At 40.6% G+C, this 20,662-nt stretch overlaps 1 protein-coding gene and 1 long non-coding RNA gene across 3 annotated transcripts in view; one reads left to right on the forward strand and one right to left on the reverse strand.

Moving 5' to 3' along the window:
• Positions 1 to 228: 228 nt before the first annotated feature.
• LOC140724840 (uncharacterized) lies at positions 229 to 20,378 on the reverse strand. Of its 2 annotated transcripts, none has more exons than XR_012098194.1 (4): positions 20,212 to 20,378; positions 14,235 to 14,433; positions 9,098 to 9,183; positions 229 to 4,289 (listed from the first exon to the last, which is right to left on the reverse strand). It is a non-coding gene; the product is annotated as an uncharacterized lncRNA (long non-coding RNA). The 2 variants fall into 2 exon arrangements; XR_012098195.1 differs by having other exon boundaries at positions 14,230 to 14,433.
• ppp2r5eb (protein phosphatase 2, regulatory subunit B', epsilon isoform b) overlaps positions 19,635 to 20,662 on the forward strand; it is a 116,191-nt gene continuing 115,163 nt past the window's right edge. Inside the window, exon 1 of the mRNA XM_073039504.1 lies at positions 19,635 to 20,315. Coding sequence (XP_072895605.1) covers positions 20,162 to 20,315 — 154 coding nt within the window. The 5' untranslated portion in view covers positions 19,635 to 20,161. The remainder of the gene's footprint in view (positions 20,316 to 20,662) is intronic.

The following is a 20,662-nucleotide window of genomic DNA, read 5'->3' on the forward strand; positions in this document are numbered from 1 at the left end:
GTCGAAACATAAAGCCCTGACTCCAGCCAGTATAGTTCTCTAGGTCATTGAGGCTGCAAGCCTCCAAACCATGACAAGGTTGTGGTCCTCTTGGAAGATCTAATTTTATCTGAGTCCACAAAACTGTACTCATCAAGTTTCAATAAATCATTTTACTCTTTAATGTGGATATGTCCATGTAAGATCCTTGGGTTGGAATATAAAGAAACTTGCTTTTGGACAGGAATAGAAGTCTCTCAATCTTTCTGAGGCTTGAGAAGAAACATATGCTTACTAAGCAATATAATTATTTGACAGGAAGTCGGTATTGCGAAGTATCAGCTGTTCACATCAAGGCTTGGGAGCATATGATACAATGTCTATGCTACTGAGATCAGCATGGATTCCACTGAGAATATATGTTTAGCAAACAAATGGTCGTGTTCTCATTACCTGTTTAATGAGCTAAACGACTCTGATCCAAAACATGCTACCTGCAGTCTAGTCCTCTTTCCTGGAACAGGCATAATAAAGTGGCAGATGGGAGAGACTCCCATTCCAGCTGAGATTTGGAAATAGAGGCAGGGCAAGCTGGGTTAAAGATCTATTAAATAAATACTTTACCAAAGGTTGGTTAAAGTGAAGACACATTTTATTAACGTAAACTGGAGCTGATTTAGGAAGTACCTCAAGTATTCTGTGTAGTTTACATCAGTCTCAACCTTGCTTTTCCAGTAACAGATTAAGAGAAAGCTAAAATTAGATTTCACAGAGCTTCATTTTCTTAGACAATATTAGGAATTGTCATATTTTTAAATACAAAACATAATCATTCATACTGAAGAAAAATAGTTCAGCATATGGTGAAAACTATGCCTATATATTATATTCTGCATGTTACCATGTGGAGACTATTACTCAATTTAAAAGTCTAACAGAGACAGACTGGAATTTTTGGCAGGCTTTCAAATTTAATGCACAGTTAACCTGAGCAGTCACCATAACAAATGAATTTATACTCTTGGAAAGAATCATTAAGTTAATTTGATCACTACTTCTGATTCACAGATCAGTCAGTCTTGAAGCCTGCACCCTCAAAACATTTCAACATTTAATTATGGTAATTTCTAACAGAGGACGGTGGTACTGCAAAACTATAGGTGGTGATTCATGAAGTTTACTGGACTAGTTTGCATTTAGAGAAAATATATTCTGTGCCAAACTGCTTTAGCATACGTAACAAAAATATTAATCTCGCTGTGCATAGCCTTTATGTTTGAGAGTGTGAATAAAATCTTTACGTAATAATGTGTAAAACATGCTCTGGGTTGATATTATGGGTTGAGAAATTTTATCTATTTATGGTATAACTAATTATGGGAGCACTTGTGACAATCCTTTTTATATATTTTCAATAGACTAGTCACCAGCACCATAATTAGTTATACCATAAATTTACAGAATAGTCAGTATTCGTTCTGCATAAACCTACTCCCACTCCACTCCTTCTAACCTAAGTGCATAAGTTTTCCATGCTTTTCTCTCAGTTTAATTATCTAACCTTCCCAATAATGTTTCTACATTATTTCCTTCTATTATTTCATGTGTAACTGGTTCTATTAGTAAATTGAATTATAATTTCACTGTACAGTGACCAGTCAACTGTATGTTGCAATTACAATTGGATTTGATGTAGATATCTCACATTTATGGCCCTTAGTTTTAGATTCTTTGTCAATGTCATATAAAATCTCTATTTTATAAGACCTCCATTCAGCCACTAATCAGCCTTCCCTCTTCTAAAAGATTCTACCTGTTTATTTTTTTCTGATGGTTAAGTATGCTACAATAACATTTTTTGGGCAGTGATAGATTTCTTTTCTTTTTTTTTTGTCTTTGCCTTCTCTTCTCTGCCATACAGTGATGATGTCTAGGATATATGTGGCCCTGGTTCATGGCCATTTTGCATATTTAAGCTTTGCCAGAAAAGAAAGAGTACTTAGGCTACTTAGAACAGAGAATGCAGATCCCGATGAAGCATAACACAATTCTCATTCTGCTTTCATTTCCTCAGCAAGATTACTAATGAGGTCCATAAATAAAGGACAGAATGTAAGAATGAACTTGAGGAGTTTAGATAATTGTGCACAATCTTCCACTCACTGTTGGTGCTAGAAACCTGCAGTAGCTGAAATTTGTGGCTCAAAATGACATGGAGAATGATGGCATTATCAACAAAGAGGAACAGTTCACCATGCTTTATTACAGGGAGCTTCCTTTGATATTATTGTCTACCTACCTGGACAAGAAGTGTAACCAATGTGTTTTCTAAATATGAATATGTGTTTAGTGCTTTCACTCTGTGTGAGTGTACTATGCATCTTTTATATTCCCATTTTACAACTTACTTTTGGTGGGATAAAGATGAAACTAATGGATCAGGAGGTGGGACAAATGAACTGAATTAGCAGAGGTCACTTTGCATTGAGGTGACATGGTATCGCTTTGTATTACTTTAGGAAATGGCCCTGTCACTATGCATCTGTCTGAAAGGCAACAACCTCTTCCTTGCCATCGTCAACATCAAGCCCTGGTGCTTAACGCATCCCTTAAACTGCTCAGTGCCTTCCTGAAGTCAGAAAGACAACTTGCTGCACATTTTATCCCAAAGCAATCCTTGAACAGTGTGAAAACTTGTGAACAATATCTACAAGCAAGCAGAACATCTGATGGGGAGTCCATGCCTTTGTTATTGGTATATTCATGTGCTGTGGCATAGATACACTCTTTAAAGGTTGTACATTTATAGATGACTGTCATGACCAAGATTGTGAGCAGAGGTTATAGCAGAGGCATGTATACCTTGGACATCGACACTATATGGCAGAGAAGAGAAAGCAAAGACGAAGCAAACTGAAGAAGAAAGTAAATCTACCTTTGCACAAAGAAAAAGCTTTTGCATCATATTTAACCATTAGAAAAGATTGAACAGGCTGGATCCTTCAGAAGAGAGAAGGCTGATTAGTAGCCTAATTAAGGTCTAATAAAATTGTCTGGAGACTTATAAGACATTAAGCAGTTTTGGGCTCCTTTTGGGATATGCTGACATTGGAGAGGGTTCAGTGGAGGTTCATGAGAATGAAAGAGTTAACATGAGGATCTGTGGGTCTGTACGTGCTGAAGCTTAAAATGAGAGAGGATCTCTTTGAAACCCATTGAATATTGAAAGGCCCAGATACAGTGGACATGGAGAGCATGTTTCCTATAGCGGAGCAGTCTCAGACTAGAGGGCTCAGCCTCAGAATAGAAGGACTTCTCTTTAGAATCAGAGATGAGGAAGAATATTTTAGCCAGAGGGTGGTGAATCTGTGGGATTCATTGCCACAGATGGTTGTGGAGGTTAAGTCATTGGATGTATTTAAAGTGAAAGTTGATGGGTTCTTGATTAGTAAAGGTGTCAAAGGTTACAGGAGAAAGCAGGAGAGTTAAAGGGGTTGAGAGGGATAATAAATCAGCCATTATAGAATGGTGGAGCAGACTCAATGGACAAATGCCCTAATTTTGCTCCTATGTCTTATGGCCTTATATTTGAGGAATCTTAAAAGTGACAATAAGCTGAAATAGAAATGGCTGTGACTGAGGAAAAGCAAGGACAAACAGGCTATTCAGCTGACCAATCCCTGCTTCTTCACTATCATTAACATTCTCTCCTTGTTCCTCACACTTGGTAGCTTTCTGTGTGTTCTTCCTCAGTGTCACTACGTGGTTAAATTTAGCTGAGCTGGTATTTTCAGTAGGTGGTGTGAAGGAGGCTGTGTGCTGTCAAGTAAAAGTTTACTTAGCTTTTCTAGGATAGAAAAGGAACAAAAAAAATAGGAGCAGAAATCAGTCTTAGTAGCCACTCAAACCTGCTACAGCACTGTATATCAACATGTCTAATCCTCTGCCTCAATACCTACTCCCTCTCCATACCCTTTGATAGATTTGTGTCAAAAAATCCATCCACTTCCTGCTTAGCTGCATTCAATGACTGGCTTCCACAACCTTCAGTGATGTAGACTTCTGCAGCTTCATCACTCTCTCAGTGAAGAAACTTCCCACCTCAGGTCTCCATGCCTGACCCTGAGATTGCTGGTTGTAGACTCCCAAGCTAGAGAGAATGTGCTGCCTCCATGAGGCCTGTCAAACTCTGTCATATCGATGGGATCATTCTTCTTAGCCTTAGTGGATACAGGCCTCATTAAACCAATCTCTCCTCATATGAGAGTTTAACCATGCCAAACCTTTGTTCTGATTCCTTTGGGGCATGCCTACAGAACAGAAGGAGAACATGCATTAAATTGGTGGCTCCATGACATCACTTCACATTGTGTCTATACAGCAATATGGAATCATGGGATGGTGCTGTACAGAAAGAGATGGGTGGGCTTTTTAGGACTCAACCTGTCCTTTGCCTGCCCACTTACTGAAGAAACAGTAAATTAAATAAATGCTGGCATGTGACTATATTTATTCAACTCAAACAAGCAATCGTATTGTAAAAACAAAGCCAACTTCTTGGAAAGTAGTGATGACCTTCACACAGTGACGCCTAACACCATCAAACAGATCTTAATCCATATCTCTAATTTTAATAATCAGTACAAGGATGTACAGGTACCTCTGTCCCAAATGGTTGTCGCCTCAATTTTTAGGGTGTGCCCTCAGGTTCCGGATACCCCCACCATAGGAAACATCCTCTCCACATCCACCCTAAGTAGTCCTTTCAACATTCGGTAGGTTTCAATGAGATCCACCCCTCCGCCACATTCTTCTAAATTCCAGTGAGTACAGGCCCAAAGCTGCCAAACGCTGCTTATGTAGGTGGGTGGGGGACTGTCAGGAGAGGGAAGGGAGGGCATCAGGTAGTGGAGAGCACCCCTGTGGTTGTCCCCCTTGAATAAGTACTCCATTTTGAGTGCTGTTGGGGGGCGACCTACCTGGGGATAGCAACAGTGGCTGTGCCTCAGACACTGAGTCTGGCCCTGTGGCTCAGAAGGGTAGGGAATGGAAGAGGAGGGCAGCAGTAATAGGGGACTCTATGGTTAGGGAGACAGTAGGTGATTCTATGGATATGAAAAAGAAACAAGGATGGTTGTTTGCCTCCCTGGTGCCAGGGTTCATGATGTTTCTGAGCGTGTCTACAATATCCTGAAATGGGAGGGTGAGCAGCCAGAGGTCGTGTATAGGAATAGAATGAAGTGGAGGATAAATGTGTGGCTGAAGGTTTGGAGCGGGTGGTGGGGGGGGAAGGGTTTCAAATTTTTTGATCATTGGGAACCCTTCTGGAGCAGGTGTGACCTATACAAAAAGGACGGGTTGCACTTGAATCCGAAGGGGACCAATATCCTGGCAGGGAGGTTTGCTAATACTATTGGGGAGGGTTTAAACTAGATCTACAGGAGGTGGGAAGGTTGGAACACAAGTAGAGACAGCTTGTAGGGAGTTTGTGAGGAAGGATAGACAGATGTTAGAGTAAAGGTGCACTTAGCTTGATGGTTTGAGATGTGTCTATTTCAATGTCAGGAGTATCATAAACAAGACGGATGAACTTAGAGCGTGGAACTGTGACATTGTGGCCATTACAGGGACTTGAAAGTCTCAGAAGCAGGAATGGCTGCTGCGTGTGCCAGGCTTTATGTGTTTCAAAAAGAACAGGGAGGGAGGCAAAGAGGTGGTGGCGTGGCATTACCAATTAGGGATAGCGTCAATTAGGGAAGCCATGGAGGGATAGTCTACTAAGTCAGTGTGGGTGGAAGTCAGAAATAGGAAAGGGGCAATAACTCTTCTGGATGTTTTGTATTGAACCCCCAACAGTAACAGGGATATCAAGGAGCAGATAGTGAGGCAGATTCTGGAACAGTGCAATAATAATAGGGTTGTTGGGATGGGAGATTTTAACTTGCCTAATATAATTGGCATCCCCTTAGTGTAAGGGATTTAGATGGGGTGAAGTCTGTTAGGTGTGTTCAGGAAGGTTTCCTAACAGAATATGTAGATAAACCAACTAGAGTAGAGGCTGTACTTGATCTAGTATTGGGAAATAGAGTAGTGACCACAACTCTATCTCCTTCACCACAGTGCTGGAGAGGGATAGGAGCAGATAATTTGGGATAACATTTAATTAGGGTAGGGAGGAAATATGATGCTATTAGGCAGGAACTTAGGAGCATAAATTGGGAGCAAATGTTCTCAGGGAAATGCAAGGCAGAAATGTGGCAAATGGTCAGGAAGACTTGCATAGACTTCTGCACAGTTATGTTCCATTGAGGCAGGGACAGGATGGTAGAGTTAAAGAACCATGGTGTACAAAGTATGTAGAAAATCTAGTTAAGAAGAAAAGAAAAGCTTATGAAAGGTTCAAGAAAATAGGTACTATTAGAGCTCTAGAAAATTACAAGGTTGCTAGGAAGGAGCTTAGAAATGGAATTTGGAGAGCCAGAAGGGGCCAGGAGAAGGCCTTGGTGAGCAGCATTAAGGAAAACTCCATGGCATTCTACAAGTATGTGAAGTGCAAGAGGATGAGCCGTGTGAGAATAGGACTAATCAGGTGAGATAGTGGAATGGTGTGCATTGAGTTGGAGGAGGTAGTGGAGGTAATTAATAAATAATTTGCTTCAGTATTCACCAGAGAAAAAGACCTCGGCAATTGTGCGGATGACTTACAGCGGACTGAAACACTTGAGCATATAGACATTAAGAAAGAGGATGTACTGGAGTTTTTGAAAAGCAACAAGTTAGATAAATCACCGGGACTGGATGAGATATACCTCAGGCTACTGTGGGAAGTGAGGGAGGAGATTGCTGAGCCTCTTGTGATGATCTTTGCGTCATCAATAGGGCAGGAGAAGTACCGGAGGATTGGAGGGTTGCAAATGTAGTTCCCTTGTTCAAGAAAGGAGGTAGAGATAACCCAGGAAATTATAGACCAATGAGTCTGACTTCAGTGGTGGGCAAGTTGTTGGAGAAGATCCTGAGAGGCAGGATTTATGAGCATTTGGAGAGACATAATCTGGTTGGGGATAGTCAGTATGGTTTTGTCAAGGGCAGGTCATGCCTTATGAGCCTGATTGAATTCTTTGAGGATGTAGCAAAACACATTGAGGAAGGTAGAGCAGTGGATGTAGTGTATGTGAATTTCAGTAAAGCACTTGATAAGCTTCCCCAAGCAAGGTTCCTTCTGAAAGTAAGGAGACATGGGATTCAAGGAGACCTTGCTTTGTGGATCCAGAATTGGCTTGCCCACAGAAAGCAAAGGGTGGTTAGAGATGGTTCATATTCTTTATGGAGATCAGTGACCAGTGGTGTTCCACAGGGATCTGTTCTGGGACCCCTCCTCTTTGTGAATTTTATAAATGACTTGGATGAAGAAGTAGAAGGGTGGGTTAGTAAGTTTGCTGATGGCACAAAGATTGGGGGGTGTCGTGGATAGTCTGGAGGATTTTCAGAGTTTACAGCGGGACATCGCTAGGATGCAGAATTGGGCTGGGAAGTGGCAGATGGACTTCAACCCAGGTAAGTGTGAAGTGGTTCATTTTGGTAGGTCCAATTTGAAGACAGAATATAATATAAATGGTAAGACTCTTGGCAGTGTGAAGGATCTGAGAAATCTTGGGGTCAGTGTCAATAGGACACTCAAAACTGTTACATAGGTTGACAGTGTTGTTAAAAAGGCATATAGTATGTTGGCATTCATCAACCATGGAACTGAGTTCAAGAGCTGTGAGGTAATGTTACAACTATATAAGATCTTGGTCAAACTCCACTTGGAGTACTGTGTTCAGTTCTAATCACCTCACTACAGGAAGGATGTGGATACTATAGAAAGGGCGCAGAGGAGATTTACAAGGATGTTGCCAAGATTTGAGTGCGTACCTAGGTTGAGTGTACTTGGCCTTTTCTCCTTGGAGCGACAGAGGATTTGAGGCAACTGATAGAGGTGTATAAAATGATGAGGGGCATTGATCATGTGGATAGCCAGAGACTTTTCCCCCCATGGCTGAAATGGCTAACATGAGGGGGCATAGTTTTAAGGTGCTTGAAAATAAGTACTGAGGAGATGTCAGGGGTAAGTTTTTCACACAGAGAGTGGTGGACGCATGGAATGCACTGCCAATGGTGGTGGTGGAAATAGATACAATAGAGTCTTATAAGTGCCTCTTAGATAGGTACGTGGAGCTTAGAAAAATAGAGGGCTATGCGCTATGGAAATTCTAGGCAGTCTCTGGAATAGGTTACATGGTCGGCACAACGTTGCATTTGCATTTGCCTGTAATGTGCTGTAAATTGCTATGTTCTATGTATATGTCAACCTCTTCATTCCCGGAATCATCCTTGTGAACCTCCCGTGGACTCTTTCCAATGACAATACATCTTTTCTGAGTTATGAGGCCCAAAACTGTTAACAATACTCAAGTGTAGCCTGACTAGTGTCTTATAAAGCCTGAGCATTATCTCCCTGCTTTTATATTCTATTCCCCTTGAAATAAATGCCAACATTGCATTTGCCTTCTTTACCACAGACTCAACCTGTAAATTAACCTTCTGGGAGTCTTGCACGAGGACTCCTAGGACAAAATGTGCACTTTGATGATAAATCTACTTTGAATTTTGAATAATGCCAGTGTTTTATTAAGATTATTAGATATTCATTTGATACAATCAAGATAACTTTACATGACCAAGTCAGAGTGAACTATTTACAACATACAACTGGAAATTTACTTACATCTTCTATCCTTAAATATGCACACAAAACTTTCTTCCAAGAAAGCCCATGATAATCCTTATTTTCTTGGCCAAATCAGAGTGAACTATTTACAGCAGACAACGAGAACTTTACTTACATCTTCCATCTTTAAGTGTGCACACAGAACGTTCTTCCATGAAAGCCTATAATAACCCTTTTTTTTGTCCTAATCTTGAGTTGCATGGAAGAATTTTTGGATCACTGATTCTTGAAACGGTAATAAATTGCATTAGATATGCAGTAGAGAAACTGTCCAAAAAGGGCTGCAGAAACATATAATGATGATGTCTGATTATGCTCTACAATATAATTCATTTTAACTCCTCATACCTTTTAAGACCTCAGTGTGATCATCCTTAGCTGTCTTCTTGCAGTGAGGATGCTGGAAGCATGTTAGGTCATGTTGCTACCTGTTGCTATATGGAGGGGAGAGCAGAAATAAGGTTTCAGATCAGAGACATTTCAGCAGAATGCAGAATTGCTAGATTGGCCTGGGTTCAATCCTAGCATGCAGTGTGCATGTTCTTCTCCCATATTCTTTGGTTTCTTTCCACACTGTAAAGACATGTTGGTTGGTATGTTAAATGGCTACTGGAGGTTACTCCTAGTGTAAGTGGGTGGCGGTTGATGAGCATGTGTGAGAGAAAAATTACAAGGAAACAGTGAGAGCATGAGATGACGGCAATGCTCCAGAAACAGGTATATTTATTTAGTTAGCAGGTAGGCTCTTCTGGCCACCCAAGCAAAAAGCCCAATTAACCCTCACCAAATCACGGGACAATTTACAATTACCAATTAACCTACCTGGTGTGTCTCGGACTGTAGGAGGAAACCTATGCATTCCTTACTGAAAGACACCAAACTCTGGAACCCCCGAGCTGTAATAGTGTCATGCTAATCGCTATGCTACCACGACACCCAATGAGTTGAATGGCCTCTATGAGAAATAGAAACCTCAGATTTTTAGAATTGTATCGAATAGAACAGAAACAAAATTAGCCAGGCTAATTTTAGTGATGAGTAATAAGCTGGAATGAATTATCAACCTGATTTTAATGGAATATATAACAAAGAGAATAGTTCAATTTGTAAAAAAAAATAGTAAAACGATAATTGATATTAGTTTTGAGTGGGAAAGTCAGAATCTTAAACTTTTGTCAGCAGAGTTCAGAGTTGAAAAACAAATTGATGCAGTAAACTGATCAGGCTCTTTGGAAGGAGATACAAGAGACTGCAGATGCTGGAATCTGGAGCAACTCAATGCGTTGACCAATAGGTGATGCAGGGTTTCAAACTGAAATGTCCACCGCTCTTTTCCTCCACACAGATGCTGCTTGTTTTGCTGAGTTTCTTCAGCCAATTGTTTGATGCTCAAGAAACAATGAAGGACTTGATAGCATAGAAAGCTAGTAAATATATCTAAAGGATTAATACTCGTGTAATAAAATACCATTTGTTGAAACAGGAGGTAAGAGACAGTAGCAAACTTACTGAAAACAGAAATTAATGGACTAATATAAGAAAAGATTTTTAAAGAATTCTTCACAACCTAATCTTCAAGAAGCAAGTGTAAGGCATCTAATTCTTGGTCTTTTCCACATTTATCAAGATCATGACTGATCTACTTCAGTACCATTTTCCTCCACTGTCCCCATAGCCCTTAATCTCTTTCAAAATATGAAATATATTAATTTCTGTTCTGATTGATCTCAGTGAATTGAACCTCCACCTTCTTATATGAGTTGGAAATATGCAAGGGATCACCACCTTCAGAGTGAAGAAATTTCACTTCATCCAAGTTCAAAGTAGCCCATAACATCCCTGGGAAAACATACTCTATGCATCCACCCTGTCGAGCCCTTATAAATTATGTGAATTTCAATAAGAACACTTATCATCCTCTGAAAATCTAGAAACTACAAGCCTAGTCAATTCAACCTCCCCTTGTATAGCAAACCAGCCATCCCAGGGACCAATCTAGTGAAATGTTGCTGCACTCTGATATTAACAAGTAAATAGATTGTATTTACGTAAGGAGACCAAAACTGTACTCAATAATAGTCTGAGCATGCTATCACCATGACCTACATAATTAAAGTAAGGCACCTTAATACCTAATTTTTACATGTTCCCATTAACAGAGACCAAAATACCATTTGATGCATCTGTGTGATATCTTTCAGGGCCTTCTGAAGGACACCGAGGTCACATTGAACACTCTCTTCAGTTTCTTCCCATTAAAAAATAGTCTGCTTCTCTGTTTTGTGCCCTGCCACAGATGATGTCCCATTTCTCAACAATATGTTTCACTTGCCACCTCCATGTTTATCCAAATCTTGAAATCTCTTTGCACCCTCCACCCTGCTCCCAGACTAATTTAATTTTCAATAGCATTCACTTTCGTTCTGCATGTTGTTGCTTACTTTTATTGTTTGCACAGTTTGTATTTTTTCCCTCTCTGTACATTGGGTGTTTGTTGGACTTTTTTTGGGTCTCTTGTTTTGTGGCTGCCTGTAAGGAGACAAATCTCAAGGTTGTATAATGTACACATACCTTGATAATAAAAGTACTTTGAACTATCATAGATTGGGAAAAACTGAGACCCATGCACTGACCATCTGTTACCTTACTAGTCACATTCAGCCAATTTGTTAAATGCCATCCCCTCTCTCTGTTTTCTATTTCTAACCAGATTTCATTCTATTCTCATTAACTCCTATGTCATGTGTTTTAATTTTGCTGATGAACCTTTTGTATACACCTCATCGAATTTCCCCTGAAAAGCTAAATTTATCAAATCTACTGGTAATGCTTTTGCTATTTAACCAGTCACATCCTCAAAAATCTCCAAAAATGATGCTAGGGGGCCAATTTTGCACATTGCTCTTGCAGCATCAAATAATCAAATTTCAGAATAATTCAATTTCCAGTCCTATGTTCCACCAACTGAAGAGCTGTGTTTTAATTTCATCAAGTTTTGTTTCAGAGTAAATTTCAAATAAACCTTGAATGGGAGATCTGAACTGGTTTGCTAAACTTGTTTTGCATCTCAGATTCCTTCCTACACCAAAACTGGTTCACATCAGACTTACAACAATCAGACAAAACCACATAATGATCTTATTTCCACCCTCAATCATATGCCATTCATACTGCTGATTGAATGTGGTACTGATTAGAATTTGAAAAATTGACTTTCAGCAACTTTTCTCACGTGATTCTGGATCAGAGTGTAATCTTGCAGACCTGCTAATGAGACATTTCTAAGGAACAGAATGATTTTATCCTTTAAAAACTAATTCACTTTTTTTCCCCTTAGACAATGACATATCAATGAGCTGATTAAAATTACAACTTTTTTACTGTGCCAAGTTTACAGGGACAGACACACCTAAATTGAGAATGCATGGTATGTCTTCAAGTGTCATTCCTGATAAAGGTGGTATGTAGATAATCAGCTCTGTAAGAGCGTCAGAATTCACAGCTAAAGTGGAGATCAGAATTCATGATGTGAGAGCAGTGGTCAGGCATATCTCAGCTCTATATTCTTGGCTAATGAGGACGTGTGTCATGCTTGGCCAACACAGTGGATAATATTTGTTATGGGATAAACAGGATGTATTATGGTACAGTTTGGAGTTGAGACCTAAATCTTAGATTCTGTAACTCTTGGTTCAAAATATTTAAAGCTAGAAATCTCTTTTTATTATTAAATATTTGCATTGTCTATAAATGCAGCAAAGAAATGTCACCTCTTATACACCTACATTTTTGTTAAACTACATGTACAGTTTAATGTAATTTTTCTCCTTGTTAAGAAAAAAATCAGAGTAAAAGAGAAAAGTGTTCTATTGGTTTGCTCTGTATAAAAAAAGAGAAGTGTGAATCTGTTTAAAAGTTTAATTTAAAAGTTATCCAAGATTTCAATATGTAAAATATATCATTTAGTCAGTAAGTGAGGGTAACGGATAAAGCACCTCATTCCAATCCTAATTTATTTGACAACTCTCACCTCCTGAGTTAGGAGGGAAAACTATCCTGTTAAAAAGCCAAAAGAGCATGGATTAAATATGACTGTGAAGTCAGGGTTTATACACTTGAAATGTCTCATCAAGATAATAGATGGCCATAAGCACCTGGGAATTGCTTCCTTCAGGAGAGAGTAAAGAAAAAAATTAAAAATAAATAATAGCCATTGTTTTTAATAATCTGAGGCACACATTAGACTTTTCACAGGTGGTGCTGGAAAGCAACATGGTGTCCACCCCGTAAATTAACTCAGTTTCACAAAGGAAAATGTGCAAATCCAGTACTGTATTTTTCTCAAAGGATTGGATATGTTAAGAAAAAAGAAATGACTTCATCATTGTAGTGCCTTGGATGACCTGAGGACATCCCAAAGCACATTACAACAAATTAAGCATGACTGAACCATATGCTGGTGAAAATGCCACGTGAACAATGTTTGGTCTTATTTGATGCAAGACCATAGGCCTTTTTACATCTGTCCTCTGGGTTTCATTTTAACATCTCATCTAGAAAAAAGTCATTTTGGCATGGCTGGAATTAACAATCACTATTTCTCCCCTAGATCTCAAAATGCTGCAGGAAAAAGATTACCAATTGTTCCATGCAAAAGAAACTAATACCAAATCAGTGTGCTGTGAAACTGATCGAAGCTGTGATTAACTCTCGTACTTCCCATTGAGAGCCAATCTCACTGAGTAACTCCTCTCTCCATGGCACTGAGGTGCTGAAGACTGTCCCGGCTGCTGTGCTCAATGCCTGCTAATATGATGAACTGATAAGTGAGGCTTTGGGCCTACTCCGAGCTGCTCCAGGGTTTGGAACCGAGGACTCAATTTGGTTCAGACTGTTGTTGCTCACTTCAATTGTTTGCATGATTGGTTTTTTTTCCCTTTCTCTTACACATTGGGTGTTAGTCTTTTATTTATTTATTTTTAATTGGGTTCTTTCGGGTTTCTTGCTTTGTGGCTACCTGTAAGTAAACAAATCTCAAGGTTGTATAATTTATACATTTTTTGATAATAAATGTACCTTGAACATTTGAAATGCTATCATTCATATTTTGGTATTACTAGTCTGTAACTTTATGAAGTTTAGATTGTTCAACCAAATCACCTTGAAGACAGGTCCTCTTTTTACTTGACTACATGTACAGGATTATGATGCGAAGCAGAAGCCCTAACCATAGAGTTGTAAAGATTACAGCACAGAAAGAGGTATAGCCAATTGTGCCTGCATCAACACCCTGAGGTTAGTTTTAATTTGCTTTAAAAACATCCTGACTGAAAACCAGTCAGTGTGGTCATTGTGATCACACTTATAACTTGACTCAAACTGTCTGATCTGCCTATGCCAGGAGCACTATACATGTTATTAAACTACAAGTTTATTATAACATAGGGTCAATTAAAGACAAGAACAACCTTGTACTTCACCTTACATTTCAGGAGATTCAAAGTCTTTTACAGCCAGTCAAATCATAAACAAGAGAAATCTGCAGACGCTGGAAATCCATGCAACACACACAAAATGCTGGAAGAACTCAGCAGGCCAGGTAGCCTCGATGGAAGAGTAACCAGTCGATGTTTCAGGCTGAGACTCTCAGGCAAACATTGCTTCTGGCCATTATCTGATGCAATCTGTAAGAGAGCATGATTACAGAGACATAGAGTATTACAGCTCAGACACAGGTCTTTCAGTCCATCTAGTCCATGCCAAACTATTATTCTGTGTAGTCTCATCAATCTGCATCTGGACCATAGCCCACCATACCCTTCCTATCCAAGTATTTATCCAAACTTCTCTCAAATGTTGAAATCGAATCTGCATCCATCACTTCTGCTGGCAGCTCTTTTGACACACTCACCAATCGTCTGAGTGAAGAAGTTTCCCTTAAACACCTTTCACCCTCAACTCATGACCTCTAGTCCCAGTCTCACCCAACCTCAGTGGAAACAGACTGCTTGCATTTACTCTAATTTTGTATACCTCTATCAAATCTCCCCTCATTCTCACCTGCTCCAGAAAAAATGATGCAAAAAAAATTCTGCTTCCAAGTAAACAAACTGGAAATGGTTACAAACTAGATATGCATGCAAGGAGCAGACTAAGGTTAGTACGGGAAGACAAATTTACTTCTCGATTAAGAAAAGCTTTTCTCTTATGGTATTTCATCCAACAATTTTAAAATAGGCAAAATACAATCTGTAAGACTGAAGTAGAGGTAATGTCTTCTTAGTTGCTAATAAAGCTCAAGGAACACAAATAATTAAAATAAAATCAAAGACCTCTCTCTGTGGTTTAGGGAGTAAATCCCATGAAGAGCTCAATTACTTGTTGGACACACTTGCCAACCTGAACAGATTCAGCATGCATCAAGTTGGCTATCTCAGCAGACATATGTTCTTTTTCTACATAGGAATTAAGGAAAAAGGAGCTGGAGGTGGCTACTCTGCACTTCAACAAGACCATGGCGCGTCTCAAGCATAATTTTCCTGCCTTTCCTTCTATCTCATAATCCCTTTTGCACCTGGAAATCTATCAGTCCGTTTTGAATGCAGTCAGTGACTGAACCTACCATAGCTCTCTGAGCAGAGAGTTTGAAAAAAATCACCATAATTATTATCCACCATTATTTAAGTTCTATATGGTCCAAGATAGTGTTGCCCTGGTTCTAGACATCACAGCTGGGAAATTATCCTCTGTGTACCAATCCTGTCAATCTCTGAAGGAATTTTGTAAGTTTTAATGATATCCTTTCTCATACTTCTAAATTTTAAAGAACACAGCCAAGTCTACCCATTCTCTTTTCAAAGAAACAGACCTGTCATTCCAATAACTAATCTGGTGTATATTCATTGCAATCCCTCCAATACAAGTTTATCCCTTTTTTTTAGGCAAGGATTTCAAAATTGTACACAATACTCTAGATATCCATACCTGCTCTTTTGTACTGAATCCTCCTGGGATAAAAGCTGATGTCTCACTGTTGTAACTGCACGTTAGCTTTCAGTAGTTTGTGTGTAAAATATCCAGCCCCCTTAAAAATATTTCCAAACCACTCAATGTTTAAAAAATACTCGGCATTTTTGTTTTTCCTTCTAATGAATAAAACTCATGCTTTTCCACATTATATTCTATTTTGTAAACTCAGTTGGCTTGCTCTCACTGCTGCCATCAGGAAGAAGGTACAGGAGCCTCAGGATTCACACCACCAAGTTCAGGAATAGTTATTGTAACCTTAACCATCATGCTCTTGAACTAGAGAGGTAACTTCACTTGCCGCATCACTGAACCTATGGACTCACTTTGAAGGACTCTATCTCCATTTCTTTTTTGCCTGTCCATAAGACATAAGACATAGGAGCAGATTTAGGCCATTCAGCCCACCTATTCTGCTCTGCCATTCCATCATGGCTGATCTCAGATCCCACCTAACCCCACGCACCTGCCTTCTTGCCATATCCTTTGATACCCTAACCGATCAGGAAACTATCATCTTCTACCTCAAATATACCCATGGACTTGGCCTCCACTGCAGTCTGTGGCAGAGCATTCCACAGATTCACTACTCTCTGTTTAAACAAATTCATCCTTACCTCTGTTCTAAAAGGCCACCCCAAAATTTTGAGGCTGTGCCCTCTAGATCTAGATACCCCCTCCATAGTGAACACCCTCTCCACATCTAGTCCTTTCAACATTCAGTAAGTTTTGATGAGATGCCCCCCACCCCCGCATTCTTCTAAATTCCAGTGAATATGTTAACCCCTTCATTCCCAGAATCAACCTCGTGAAACTCCTCTGGACTCTCTCCAATGACAACACTTCTTTTCTGGGATATTCCTAAATGGACATCGTACCCGTGAACACTACCTCACTTTTAAAATATTTATTATTTCAGTTTTAATCTATTCGATAGACATATACTGTATTGATTTACTTATTTATTATTATTTTTTCTTCATCTTCTATATCATGTATTCCATTGCTCCTGTTAACAAATTTCATGACGCACGTCGGTGATAATAAACCTGATTTTGATTCTAATGGAAACTGTTAACAATACTCCAAAGTGCAGCCTGACTGGTGTCTTATAAAGGCTCAGCATTATCACCTTGCTGTTATACTCTATTCCCTTAGAAATAAATGCCAACATTTCATTTGCCTTCTTTACTACAGACTCAACTGTAAATTAACCTTCTGGGAGTCTTGCATGAGGACCTCTGCATCTCAGATGTTTGAACCTTCTCCCCGTTTAGATAACAGTCTGCCCTATTGTTCCTTTTATTGTCCTCTCTACATATTAAATACTATTGGATGTTTAGTTCCTATCCATAATTTCTACGCAGTCACATTTCCATAATCTTAATGGTATCATGCTCCTTTACATTTATTTGTAGGACTAATTCACCTATTTTATTGTGAATGCTCCAAACATTAAGACACAAATGCTTTAAACTGGTCATTTCTCAAGTCTTCTTAGTACTATTTTGCACCGTGGCTGTTTGTTCTTCATCCTTTATTTCTCAGCTGTCTAATCGGTTTTCCTCCTCCCTTTTCTTGTTTCCCTCCTTATTTCCCCTTCCTCTGTCTCCCAGCTGCAAACACACAATCAAACATTTCCCCAGGATATTGGTCATAGATCTGTTTATGTGCAGTCTGCCTAACTACCCTAGAATTGGTTTCAATGTCCCAGGCATTCAATTCCTTCCCTTAACACCATTCCTCTAGCCAGGTAATCATCTGATAGATCCTGCTGTTTTTACTTTGACTAAAATGTGGCACTGTAATCCTGAGATTATTCCTCAACCGTACTATCTTTTATTCTGGAAACTTGTCAACAGCTGCAGATATGCCTGTCTCTTCCCCTTACAATTGAGTACTTTATCATTATAGCCCTCCCCTTTTGTTTCTCCTTTCTGTGCAGCAAGGCCATTTGTGATGCCACAAACATGGCTGCTGTTTCCTTCCTCTGATGAGCCATCTCCCTTGATGTTATCTGAGAGAGAGGACTTGCAGATTCCTGCATTATTTGGCTTTTTCTACTGTCCCTGGTGGTCACCCATTTCAGATATAGATAAGTCAAGGGTCTAAAGTCCAGACAATAAAATCTGAGTGGTGGAAAATCCTTTGGAAACATTGATCCAGGAGAGGATTAATAGTCACTCATAGGAAAATAAGGCAAGTCAACATGGATTTGTTGGGAGTAAATTGTGTTTTGTTAACTTTACAGACTCCCAGAAGCCTTTTAAGTTACTGACTTTTAGGCTTTTATCAGTAAAAGGGACATCGGCAACACACTAATGAAGTTGGCTTAGAAACAAGCAACAGTTGTGCTGCTGTTATTTTTGGAGTGTAAGAAGGTGAGCAGTGACATTCTTTAGGCTCAGTGCTGGGGCCATATTTAATTAAGTTAATAGTCAGGACAAGGGAATGTAAGTCATACTTTCTAAATTGGCAGTATTGTGATCCAGAAGGAGGATAATACATTTGTCAGGATGTAAACAGGCTAGTGGAATAGAGAGAGTATGACGGGGAGGATTAATTTAGAGAGGCAAGGTGATGCATTTTGATAGGAAAAGTGCAGAGAAGTAATGTTAGAAATATCATTCTAAAATGGATCCAGGACCAGAGGGAACTAGGGATATGTGTATACAAATAATTGTAAATAGTAAGGTAGGTTGTGAAATGATTAATGAGGCTTTAACAACAGAGTTGTATAGTATAAAAACAGGGAGGTTATGCTGAATCTTTATAAAGCACTGGCCTACCACAAGTAGAGTACTGTACTGCGTTAAAATCTAAATTACACATTACAAGGGTATGAAAACATTAGATACGGTCCAGCAAAATATGTACTGGAGCATGGGAAGATGGAATGCAGTTACAACGATTCAATCGGTAGTCTGTGACTGTTTCCTTTGGAGAGAAGACTTCAGGTCAAGGACTAAATAAACGTCACAGGCATAAAGAGAAAGATAACTAAGAATATCACGAAGAAAAATACATTTTTTTCTTAATAGGAAGTGTGTAGTTGTAATCTGGAAGGCTCTGTCTGCAGATACGGTGAAACCAGTCTCTTCAGGAGGGAAGTGGATGAAGATGTAAAACAAAAATTGTAGAGTTACGGGTGTGGGGCTGATGGGTGGAATTGGAGAGTTGCCCAAATGGCTTTCTTCTCCGCCGTAACCGTTTCTGTGACGGCATTTCTCACAGCGAAGCCCTTCTCCCTCATTACCAGGCTGAAATATACAACCTAGACTTTTGCATTCAAATTTCTGGACAGCGACTTGGCCGTAAAACTCACAGGCGAACACAAAATAAACACGTATGCAAAAAAAGTCAAATTTGACATACACATTAAAATGCAAATCAGTTGTAGATGATACTAGTATTTTGATCCCTCAGGCGGGTTTAGCACTGTATACTGATCTACTTTCCCCAAGCTACAAACTCCCTTCGACCGTAAGCAGGCAATAGCTCCTAGGGGTGTTTGTTCACCTCCAGGCCTAAGAAAACGGCCCCGATGGAACGACGTCGAAGCCGTTCAACCGAACTTCAATTTTCTTCCTTTCTTCCAACACCGCCCGCCTTCCCCCCCCCCCCCCCACCCCTGCGCACAGCCTTTCTCACGGCGTGACGCCACTGGATTGACCTCGGCACCAACCGCTCAGCGGCGACATGTCGGATTGATTGACATCGGCCGACAGCCAGTCATCAGGCGCCCCTGCCTTTTGACGTCGGCGGAGTGTCCCGACCCCTGCCAATCAATGGGGGACAGGGGGCGGGATGGGACGAGTGACCCGCCCATATCCTCCCTCGCCGTCCTCTCCACACCCCCTCGCCGACTTGACCGCACAACCCCATGTTGGAAATAGATGCGGCCGTTCGGCGCTGACACAAAAGGAGGAAAAACACAATAGGGAGGGATAGAAAATACCACACGAGGACGTATCAGGAACGGGCGAGTGCTGGTGGATCAAGTGCGCTCAAGGAATGTGACAGTTTTTTTTTGAAAAAAATATAAATCGTCTCATAATTGTTCCCCATCGCGGAGGGGATCTGATCTCTAACACACGCCGCAGCCGCCCGATTTTATGGACGCTTGAAGTGAGCGGCCCCGAGGCGGGTGGCACTAACTGGACAGGAGCCTGGGGGTTGCTGTGGCCCCGAGCTCGCCTACACGACACCCCCTCCCACCCCTCCGATCGAGAGCGGAGAGGACGCCGGCCGGTGGTGGGTGGGGGGCCGCCCGATCGTTTGTTGCCGCTCGCCCTCCGATCGCGGGCTGCTGCTGCTGCTGCTGCTGCTGCTTAACGCCACTTTTGCGAGGTGACCAGGCGCCAGGTTGACGCGATCGGAAGGGATATGTCCTCGCCTACCGTAACCACCCCAACGGAGAAAGTAGATGGATTCACCCGCAAGTCCGTTCGGAAGACCAAGCAGAAGCGCTCGCAGAGCTCCTCGCAGTACAAGATCCAGGGTAAAGCCGTCGACTTGAACCCCCTGCCTCTACTCAAAGGTAAGGCCACAAAAGTCAGCCTTCACTCTCCGCTCCACCAATAGTGCCTGCAATATTCCACTATTGGATTCCGTCCCCATTCAAGCACTTTTTGCAAAGTTGTTGGGGTTGGTTGGGGGGTGGGCGGTGGGTGGCTGTGGCAGTGTGATTGGAGAAGGAGATCTGGCGTGAACTTGACCAAAGAGAAGAATAGATATAATCAGCACAGTTTATAATGATCCTGCATGGTCAAATCCGAAAGTAACTTCTTATTCCCCGCTGCAGATGTTTCTTTAATGAAATGTAAGGTTGTGCAAAGTTCGAGGGAGACATTGAACGTAAATACAGATTGAAGACATCCCCCATCC

Source organism: Hemitrygon akajei, chromosome 3 (genome assembly GCF_048418815.1).
Source record: "Hemitrygon akajei chromosome 3, sHemAka1.3, whole genome shotgun sequence".
Classification (NCBI taxonomy): domain Eukaryota; kingdom Metazoa; phylum Chordata; class Chondrichthyes; order Myliobatiformes; family Dasyatidae; genus Hemitrygon; species Hemitrygon akajei.